This window comes from Montipora foliosa, chromosome 7 (genome assembly GCF_036669935.1).
Source record: "Montipora foliosa isolate CH-2021 chromosome 7, ASM3666993v2, whole genome shotgun sequence".
Taxonomy (NCBI): domain Eukaryota; kingdom Metazoa; phylum Cnidaria; class Anthozoa; order Scleractinia; family Acroporidae; genus Montipora; species Montipora foliosa.
In genome coordinates, this window is record NC_090875.1 from 22,670,386 (window position 1) to 22,681,445 (window position 11,060).

An 11,060-nucleotide genomic window follows, 5' to 3' on the forward strand; every position below is an offset into this window, starting at 1 on the left:
GCTATGGTGAGAGTAGCTGTTGCAAAATGGCGAACTGGAAAACTTGATTACAAGATGACTTCTCTGAAGAACTGCGATCCAAGGTTGAGAAGATACCTACTTGTGCACCGTCTTCCAGATGTCTTTGAGGCAAGACAAACAAATCTTACAAAATATTTCCTTAGACTTAAAAGAAATCATTGAGTGCTGGAAAGTTCAGTTGATTGCCTTTTTGACTATTTCGAAGTCGGAAATGAAATTTACACCCAATTTATTGAGATGTCCAAACGATATTTCAGGCTATCTTGGCGATCAATACTTAAGCCTTAAGTCTAAAGAACTGTAAGAAAAGTATCAAGTGGGGTAAACTTTATTTCATTTTATTTTTACGTATATATCAACGACACTATTTCAGAGCCTTGTGATTTTATTCTGTCAATATTTATTGATTTTAAAGTTTTCAACCAGTTTCGTATGACAAATAACAAAACAATGGTGTGATGTAAAAATGGTGGTGGATAAGCAAAAGGAGGTTATTAGGGATCTATTGCCTTCATGCACTACATGGCAACAATGGCTTAACATTTAAAAAAAAACCTCCTATTTTGTTTTTGAAATTGCTTTGAATCCTCCCTATGGTGAATGGAACGGGGATTTTTAAATAACTCATGTTCATGTTTTTGTTTCTATTATATGTGGGTAACTGGTCTTCTAATAAAAATGCACTCAACAGAATATTGTGTTTCTGATCAGTCAGAGTCAAAATGCATAAATAGGTTATAGAGTATAATATGGAAGTTGCAAATTGCTAACAAAGTAATTTTGTGGAGTATAATAATAATTGTTATAAATAAAAAATCACATAAACTTGCTCGTCAATTTTGTGAACTCACTCTTGACATTTCTTAAAGTTCTCAACTTGCACTCGCCTATGACTCATTTAATTTTGCAAACTTTGAAAACATAACTCATGTCCATAAATTACACAATACACTTGCATTCACATGATTTCCTATCCTTATCATCTCCAGATAGAAATCAGTGTGGGATTCAAGGCCTGATTGCTCCAAGAATCCAGGAGCAATTTCAGAACCCGGAGTACCAAACCATGCAACATTTTTGCTGACCATTATATGGTATTTTATTCCCTAGGCCATTGTCAGTGCATTAGCCATCAATTGTCCAGATGATCCACAGGCATTTATTCTTGATAAATTAAAATGCATTATTACTCACGAAGATGTCTTAGATGACTTAAGGTGGTAAGTATGAACTTTGATAATATATTGGAGTGGTGATTTACTCACTTGCCTGTCTTCTTTGATTACAAGTCCTGCAGTTACTAGACTTGCATTTGTGGTGGTCCTTTTATTTGCTGTCAAATGATCACCTTTAAGAGCACTTTCAATAATTGATGTTTTTAAAGTATTAAGTTTGTCAGCAAACAACTCTTTAAAATTTCATTTTTTTTAAAATTGATATTGATTTTTTTTAACTCAGGGACTCTTTTATTGATGAAAAACTGCGTCCAAAGCACAGGGTGGTCAAGGCTTCAGTACTGGACTTTCTGTGGTCTTATGAAGATGAAAATTCGCAGGTAGAACACATTTTGATGTTTTTGGTTTTTTTTTTTAGATAGATCTTGGTTTTATTTGATGGGGGCTTAAGGCTTAAAAATTTGTAGCTAGCAGCAAGCAGGGGCAGGTTGCTTGAAGCCTGGTCAGTGCTAACTGTTGGTTAAGAGGTCAATCAAAACCTATAGGTTTCCTGTTTCGAGCAACCTGGGCCAGGCTGTCAGATTTTTGTGTTTCAGTGTGAGCAACCTGAGCATTAAAGCCATGAGTCCTACTTGAATGGCCATCCTATGTGTTGGACTCACTGCTCTGTTGCTAATATGAGCCTTGCTTCTACTGACTAGAAAGTCAACAGCATTTATTGTCTATAAAGTGTCCCAGTGTTAGCCCAGCTATTTGGGAGTATAAGTTCCAAGTTCCAAGTTCCAAGGGAACGGGGTTGAACAATGTGTCATATTGACCATTAATTTTGTAGTAAGAAGTAAAGTGGCAAAGTAATATTGTATCCCTAACCAAATTTGAGGAGTATTCTCAACTTTTGGTTAGGATACTTATTCTATCACAGCTGTGAATCCTCTTTTCTGGCTTAGTTAGACACAATCATTGCCATGTACTGCGCTTCTTTCGACAAAATTAGTGGTCAACATGTCACACTGTTCCTGTCATTTTTGCTGCGAGCTAAGAAAACGTAAAAAGTTCTCAAAGCTAGCTTGTATGTTGAAAGAAACCCAAAATTGGTGGGGGGTAGAAGGGGTGGCCAATGCCCACCTGTTACAAAATGGACTTAAAATGCGGAATAGAGGATAAATCAGCATCTTGTCTCCACAGGTTTTGTTCCAAATTATAGACCCATTGCTTGTAATCTTGCTCATCTTATGGTGTGCTGCTTTTCTCGTGTTGTTTTCAGCCAACCCCTGAAATGTACCAAACAGCTTATAACCTATACAATGGAAAGCTAAAGACATCTTGTTTCAGGTACAGATTTTGTTAAGTGTTTTGTTTATGGTGTGTGAACTTGGGACCTACAGCCTTCTACTGAGGAAATAAGAAGAATGGTTATGGAAGGAGGTGAAAAGTTACGTAACTAAAGCACATTGAACAGGAAACTGGGAAAAGGAGGGGTTGGTCAATGCCCAAGTCTCTAAAAAGGAGGAAATGGTTCTCATGCTAGTGGTAGCATGGTGGTACTGGCCCAAAGTCTTGTCAAAAATTTAAATAATTTTCAAAAAATCCTAACTTGTAAGAGCAAACTGTTAGACCTGATTTACAATGTACAAGGGTCTCTGCAAGTGCAGTTAAAGGTCTGAACCAAGGAACCAAATAATACAGAGTGCCGGACTTACTGTTACATAAGATGCAACTTCCCAATCTCAAGTCTAGTATCCCAACCTCTAGGTCATTGGTGCATGCTTAAAATGACTTCTCTAACACGACTTTTCCTTTCTCATTTTCTTGTTTGTGAAGTGCCTGGATGCGTTATCACAAGCATGTGAAAAGAAAGAAAATGCTGCTGGCTAAGAAGATGGAAAATGCTCGTCTGTGGCACAAGCGCAGACTACAGAAGATACATCTTCAATGGTGGATTGTATCCTTGTAGATACTGGGTGTTGCTTAATATTTTTCATTTTTAAGATAATTAATCGTCCATCTAGAGAAAAGATGGATGAAGTCAATAGTGGGGCTGGCACAGTGGTGAGAGCACTTGCTTTCCACCAATGTGGCCCGGGTTCGATTCCCGGATTTGATGCCATATGTGGGTTGATTTTGTTGCTTCTCTACTCTGCTCTGAGAGGTTTTTTCCCTGGCACTCGGGTTTTCCCCTTTCCTCAAATACCAACATTTGATTTGATTTGTTCTGATTTCAGTTAATTTGTAGTCTCCCCAATTAGTAGAGCACTCATGCTTGGCTAAATAACCTTGAAACTTAAATAAAGTGATTATTATTACACAGCAGACCAAAATGGTCAAAATTAATACCCTATTTCAGACCGAAACAGCTAAAAACCATACCCTTTGGGGCCGCACATACCTATGTAGCCCATATAAGGGAGTATCTCCCCCCCCCCCCCCCAGGTAAAATCGTCTCGTGTTAGACAGAGTAAAATCTATTAAGTCCCACTCCTTAGTAGTCAATGGGTCAATTCGCAATCAACCAACTCCCATATGGTTTGATAGCTCAGTTGGTATTAAAAGCATTGCAGTGCAATCACATTGCCATGGGTTCAAATTCCAAGTTGCATATCTATTTATTCAATGATCTTTTTTGCTATCATTTCAGGTCCATTCTGCTGTTTAAAAAACGAGCAGCAGTGTTTTATCGGGTTTAAAACCAATAAAACACATGCTGCGAGTGTTTTGAATGGTTTCAAAAACTTTTCGCAAAAAGTGTGTCCTTCAGAAGTCCAAACGAAGGTTCAAAGTGTGAGGAGAAGATATTAGCATACACGAAAAACAAGCTGAACCTCATCACTATTCTTTATATAAATAATTCTAATGAGGAGTATTTTATCGAGTTTAAAGCTCATGCATGGGTAATTGTGAACAAGAGCTCCCCAAAAAACGGCCGACAGTCGGCCGACAGTCGGCCAACAGAGGGCCAAGAGTCGGCTGACAGTCGGCCGACAGGTTTTTTGGGGAGCTCTTCTTCACAATTACCCATGCATGTGCATTTTATCAATGTTCTGATAAATTCTTAGGCTTGTGAATTATAAATGAGTTTTTGAAGTTGCTTATCCTACTGAAATGATCTTTCTGCCAATCATCTCATGTCCCTTTTACTGTTCAAATATTAGAAATGTCATATATTTTAGAATCAAAGGCCAAACTGGAACAGTGTCATAGATATCTTGCATGAACGCCATAGCAATCACGAGGCCACTGTTGTCATTGTTTTATTCTTAACTCAACTGATGTAATTTCCTCTAGGAATGGGTAGAAGAGAGAAAGGAGAGGTCAAATGGTGAGTTCCTCAGTAGCTACTTTGGTAAAAGTGAAGAACAGTTCCCAAAAGATACTGTCGGCCGTCTGTCGTCTGTTGGCCAACAGTCGGCCTTTTGTTGGCCAACAGTCGGCCTACTGTCGGCCAACAATTTTTGTAATGTTGCAGACTGAAGTGTCGGCCGACCGTCGGTAGTTGGTTTTGTAATGCATTATGGGGCGATGAAATGCAATTTAGGAAATAGGTACAGTCTGGAGATGGATGTCTATTTGCTCTTGTTAACTTTTAGTGCTTTGGGTTAATTTTTGGCTTCATTAACACTGTCGGCCGGCTGTCGGTAATGTGTCGGTATCTTGTGGGCCAACAGTTGGCCGACAGGTTACCGACAGCCGAACATGGGAGCTCTTGTTGTAGAGCATCCGAACTAGTCATCGGAAGGTCGTAGGTTCGACTCCTGTTCGGGAGCACTCAGACTTTTCCGAGTATCCCCGAGTCACTGACTGTGACAGTCAACTGACAATCAAATGAAAACATAAGCAGGAAAATAAACCAATCACAATAGTCAAATATATTCAGTCTCAAAGAATAACTTAGACAGTAGTGTTTTTTACTTCATTTTAGTGATTTCAGCCAGAATCCACAGAGTCTTGGCCATCTCTTTGTTGCGAGTTGTGTTTCATGCATGGCACAGTGTCACCGTTGATGCAAGAAAAACTAAAGAATATTTTGAGGTAAGAAAATCGGGCTTGGTGAGGCAGCGATGACAGATGAGGTCGCATAATCCAAACTGGATGGTATGCCACTCCTCTGTGGGCGATGCCGGGCGGGTTGAAATCTTGGATGGACTGACACGTCGGGATCTTTAATGTACACTAAGAGATAGTACTGTTATTGAAAAATGTCACCTGCAAGTGTTTAAAGTCTCCTGTCTCGGATAAGGACTAATAAGCGGCATGACCCAAACAAGGTGAAGAGATATGGACCGCTTTGTTTCACGTTTTCATCCCATTTGTCATTTTTTAAAGCCAGAAGTCTAAAGCTACTGATAGAATACTTTAAAATAACTTAAAACAGAGGAAATTTCCAATCAAATTCGTGTGAAAAGTGTTCGCACCCGAAATAAATTAATTTCAGAGTCGCTCATTTTTGTTTCAAATTTTCCCGGCGCCACCAAGGCTTCTTGACCAATTGTGGCGTGTTACGTTTGCTCTATAGTTCTGGCAAAAGAGCTTTTGTATGATAACAATTGGGAAACCGTAACACTTCACGATTTCTCAAGATGGGGGTGCCTGAGATATGAGGCAAAATGAGCGATTCTGAAATTCGGTATTTTTTTGGATATAAACTTTCTTTTCGAAAACGTTTCAAACAAATAATTTGATTGTAAACATTATTTGCGTTCGCTTTTTTAGAGTTGAGGTTTTCTCCGTCTTAGCTTTCAGATCCAAGCAACTCTTGAGATACTTATCAGATCTTAATTGCAAGCTATTAACTTCAGGGTTAATGTTGTTGTGTTTCTTTTTCGACAGAGGATCGAAAGAGGAGAAATTATTGACTCTGGCTTCGAAGGATTCATCCGCGTGAGAACAGATGGAAAAGATGAAATTTCTTCCCTTCCAAGAAATGTTGCATTAAGGGTGTGTCCTTGTTGAGAATAATATGGAAGATATCTCTTTACAACATTACTGTTGTTGGTCAAACGTACAAACTACTGGAACAAAAGAACCGTTTGTTTTGGTGCACGGCTTGTCCAAAAGGAGAACACGGGTTCCTGTTTTTTTTTCACATAAGTTTAGTCTTGGACGGGGCAATTAGAGAGATTTAGAGTTGCGTTTACATCAAAACCGCAGGTTGCTGCTTGAAGTAATAGCATGAAAATTGTTGTATTCTAACTTGTCTTTCTATTTGGAGACACGATACCTGTAGCAAACGACAGGCAAGAAGTGAGCTAAAATGACACAAGTTTCTTTGATTTTTGACAAAACGCAAATTTCAGCCTCGCGTTGGCCGTTTGCCGTCGACGCCATGTTAAATCTATGAGCGACCTTCAGATTGGAGAACGAGAACGACTGTGAATACGAGTTTTCTGTAATGGGCACGCGCATTACGTTCAAAGAACGAAATTTTTCGAAATGTGCGTGCTCAGAACTGAGAACTCGCCCTCGTCTTCGTACTCCGATCTGAAGGTCGCTATCAAAAAAATCTGGATGGGTGACCGTCTGGGAAATACCCCGTGCTGTACGCAATAAGGACTCAGGCTGGAGTAGTGGTCAACATCCGCGCCTCCCACGTCTACGATTGCATGTGGGCTGAGTTTCAGTAGATATCAACCGGACTCGACGGTTGTTCTCTGGGTACTCCGATTTTCCTCCCTTAGAAAAAATATACTCCCATCTGATTACATCTTGCAGGGCCGTGGAACTGTGCTGTTTAGGACCCTTCTGAAAACCAACTATGTGATTGAAAGCTTCCTAATAGAGAGATTTTCAATTGAGCGTCGAAAGTAATTAGCGAATAGCCCTTATTGGAGTTATCAGCGGTTTTGCCGCATAAACGAGTCTAAGGGTTGGCTAAGGGGTCATTCGGTATGGCTTAAGCCTCTTGTGCATGTAGTTTTAAACAAAAGAAAATGTGCCGGCTGGCTCAACTCCAATAAAGTCTATTGCTTTGGTTTTGCATTACTTCACTCAGTGATTTGTTTCAAAGTTCTCGCGCCACTCTTTCAACCAATCAGAAGTAAAATCAAAACCCGCCCCTTTTGTCGGCTACGTGTAATTACTTCGAGTTTTGATTGGTTTACTGGATTGTCTCCGTCCTTTTTGATTGGCCAAAGTAATTACTTTGGTTTTGGTTTTACGACACTTGATTGAAACTCGCTCTTAAAGACAAAGGATTATTATGTTATCGGGAACCCGAATTGAAGGCTCTTGCATTGGTCTCACAGTAATAACAGCAGTGACATCAATGTTATCTCGTTGTTGTGACCTCAACATCTACGACGGCAAGGTCAAACAAAACGGCATTTAACAGAGAGTTTAAGCAAAGACGACGACTACGGAAACTGTAACGAAAATGCCAACCGAAGGGCTCACGAACGGCTACTGAAACAGTCCTACTCCGAATCTCAGTGGAAAAGCATACAAACTAGAAATGGCAAGATCAATATTGTGATTCCTTTTTAGAAGCACATGGATTGTGTTTTCCGTGTTTGCCCAGTGTTACTAACTGACATTCCCTTTATTTTTCCTCTTCTATGGCAGATTTTCAGTTACGTAAATGTAGGTGACTTAGGACGTTGTGCTCGGGTGTGCCGAAACTGGAAAGTGCTAATTCAAGCAAACACACTTTGGAGTAAGGTAAGCTCATGAGAGGGCGTATCCATTGAATATCAATATTTCGCAAAGTCCTCGGTTTCGCTTGGTGATTGGCTTAAATGTCTCGCGCCACGTTCTTTGATTGGCTCGCACCCGTTTTCCCGCGCTTTCATGTCTGCTTTGCGTTTTGATTGGTTCCTTTTATTGCCGAGACGCGTGTCACTGGAGGACTTGCATCAATGCGCACCGAGAGATTCAGATGAATGAGAATAAGAAAAAAATCATTGTGGGACCCAGCAAACACACTTTATTAGCACTTGGGTAGCCTGTTTGCTCCCAAACATCGAGGGAGAAATCGTCGCCATTTGTCCCTGTCAATTGCTATCATTTTTGGCGATTTCCATAATCATTTCTTAAAGAGAGCAAGTGCCATTTGTTGGTAACAATTTTGCTTTTCGAATATAAGCAATAAATTTGACTGAATGTGTTTTTTCTCAGGTTGACTTTTCCAAGGTAAAACACAGGTGCGTTATTTTGATTTCTCTCAAAAAATACATTTCAGTTTACTGTAAATAAGACTCGAACACAAAATGTACCACACTACTGCAAAGAGTGCCGTGGTTTGTCAGTTCAGTGACCCATTCTCTAATTACGTCCAGTGTAGTCTACCCCTAAATTCCAGTACCAAGAGCTGGACTCTCCAATATAATGTGATTTCAGCAGGTTTTTAAAATCAAGGGGTTGATAAGAGCTGCCAAAAGCCGCCCGAAAAGAACAAAATGTTGAAGATGGAAACGCAAACGATACCCTCGACCGCAGAACTCTTCTCTTTTGTGCGTGTCGGATTATGCGCAGAAATTCGTTTAGAGGGTCTGGTGACAAGATTGCGCAAGTGCAAGGAAAGGCAAACCAAGGTGAGCATGCGCAATTATGCGTGCGCACTCCCGTTGCTTGGGTAACTTGCTTCAACTGTTTCTCTAGTTTGAAAGCCTGTACGAAGGCGTCCGTGTTTGCCGCTCTGGTGGGAACACGCATTAAGTGTTTGATTAAAACTATGATGAAATGAGAGACTATTTACTTTTGTCTGTTTCGTCCTCTTTGTTTCAGTGCAACAAATAAAGTAGCGTCCAGTTTGATTCACAAATGTCGTCCGTTTTTGGGCCATCTTAATCTGAGAGGATGTTACAATTTGTCAAGTAACTCACTAAAACTTGCAGGTAACATTCTTCACAGCGATCTCCTGCTCTGCAGTGAGAGTCTTAATGTATCGGAGTTTTGGAATGTTAGTGGATCTGGCATAAGCACCTTCAATTCTGAATCAATATAATTGTGTTTACTTAATTATACTATTGCGGGAGTGGCTCATCTTTCAAAACACTTTCAAATGGAGAGTAGAAATGAACGGACTGCACTGGTTAGATCTTGAATTTCCCCGTGTCACCGACCAAAAAAAGCAAGTTTTCGTCCTTGATGCATGTTGAATGCTGAAACAAACAAATTCTAGCGTCGTATTTCATGAAGCGGGAAACGCGTGGGCTGATGCGTATCATAAAAAAATGAACATTCTCCTATTCTAACTTGTTTTGCTCTTTTTGACAAGTTGCTTGATTTTTGGAAGAACGTAAGTTTCTGCCTGACGTTTGCCGTTTTCCCACCCTGCCAGCAGATCCTTTCTTAACTCGACGAGAAAGAAAGGACTCTGAAATCGTGTTAAGTCTTTATTGAGTATGAGTAATCCGTTGCTTGGATACAGTTTCTAACCCAGACGAAGTCTCGATTGCACTCCTAGACTCCATATTGAGTTCGTCCTGAAGACTCGATTTTGACATCGCCTTGTCAAAGATATGATGCGGGCGCTGCCTAAACCGGTCTGACCGGAGTGACTAGCCCAGAAACTTAGGCCGAGGCGACCTAAAAGACTTGAAACGATTTCTGCAGACCCTCTCGACCCTCTCTTGCTCGCCCTCTGGTGCCTTTTAGAGAGGCTCTGCTCACAGGGTGCCGTTTGCCGTAAACGCGATGCTAAATTTCTTTATTTTTTGGAAAAGTGTCCTACAATACAGGGCGCAGTGACCGCGCTATCCTTTTCGCGCGAGACTTTTCTTGCAGTGCGCAAGTGTGGATTGGAAGGGGCTGGGGGGGGGGGGGGGGAGAAGGGATGGCGCACAATCTCGACCCCATAGCTCTTCTCTTGACTGAGGGAGAGAAGAGCTCTGGATAACCCTGAAACAAAGTGTCTTCTCATTGGTTTTCGTGAAGAACAATCAAAAGCGTCTCTAATTGGTGCACTCATGTTAGCACGAATAGTGAGCAGGCGCCGTAAGGTTCAAATAGTCAATGTTTGGCTATAAGGACCCTACGGCGCGTGTTGTCCAACATAGAGTTTCCCAGAGCGTTGGGTCGATCCGAGGCTCTGGTGACGAGAATGGGATGGCACAGTGATAAGAGCACTCACCTCCCACCAATGTGCCCCGGGTTCGTTTCCCAGAATTAGCGTCGCTTGTGCGTTGAGTTCGTTGGTTCTCTACTCAGCTGCGAGAGGTATTTCTGCGGCCACTCCGGTTTTCCCCTCTCCTCTAAGAAGCAACCTACGATTTTCACATTCACGTTTAAACGAGGCGTGTGTCTCCTAGGTGAAACGTGGTTAAATAAAGTATTTTTCTTCTCCTTCTAATTTGTGATTACGCGAAGTGCTTTCGAGAGATGCTGTCTTGTAACTAAGCTTCTTTTCTTTTTTTCGTTTAGCACAATGTAGAAATCTGCAAGACTTGAATTTGTCGGAATGTGCTGGAGTCACTGTAAGTACTCATTTGTTTGAACTTCAGCGGCAAGCTCGCAGGAAGGAACAGCAGCGTTCCTAAAGAACACAACCAGTATTTGTACTCATCGGTATTCAAAGATTGAGTCTTGTATGGTCGTTTAAGACAGAAATGAACGAATTTATATCGTCAACCAGAAAGAGGTTACCAGATCGAAGAAAATCCAATAGTCCTTTTCGTTAATGGTAACAATTACTGTTAATAGTGAATCCTGGGTAATTCCAGCCTTGAGAGGCGGTTCATTTGAAATTACAAGTTTGTCCGCTTCGCTCTGACGAAGGGCTAACGCTCGAAACGTCAGCTTTTAGAATCTCTGTACGGTGGTCAATTTACATTATCAACTCCGTTGATAAACCAAATTTTTGTATACTACTTCCCCACCGACGCAGCACCACAGTTTCTTTAGAAACTACCCCTTCATTTACTCCCACTAAGG

At 40.9% G+C, this 11,060-nt stretch overlaps 1 protein-coding gene across 1 annotated transcript in view; it reads left to right on the top strand.

The window, feature by feature from the left end:
* Positions 1-9: 9 nt before the first annotated feature.
* Positions 10-11,060, top strand: part of LOC138011377 (F-box and leucine-rich repeat protein 13-like) — a 20,058-nt gene continuing 9,007 nt past the window's right edge. Inside the window, exons 1-12 of the mRNA XM_068858348.1 lie at positions 10-129; positions 1,132-1,241; positions 1,480-1,576; positions 2,461-2,528; positions 3,018-3,138; positions 4,479-4,512; positions 5,113-5,222; positions 6,021-6,128; positions 7,752-7,847; positions 8,304-8,329; positions 8,913-9,022; positions 10,551-10,603. Of these exons, the coding sequence (XP_068714449.1) occupies positions 55-129; positions 1,132-1,241; positions 1,480-1,576; positions 2,461-2,528; positions 3,018-3,138; positions 4,479-4,512; positions 5,113-5,222; positions 6,021-6,128; positions 7,752-7,847; positions 8,304-8,329; positions 8,913-9,022; positions 10,551-10,603 (1,008 nt within the window). The 5' untranslated portion in view covers positions 10-54. The remainder of the gene's footprint in view (positions 130-1,131; positions 1,242-1,479; positions 1,577-2,460; positions 2,529-3,017; positions 3,139-4,478; positions 4,513-5,112; positions 5,223-6,020; positions 6,129-7,751; positions 7,848-8,303; positions 8,330-8,912; positions 9,023-10,550; positions 10,604-11,060) is intronic.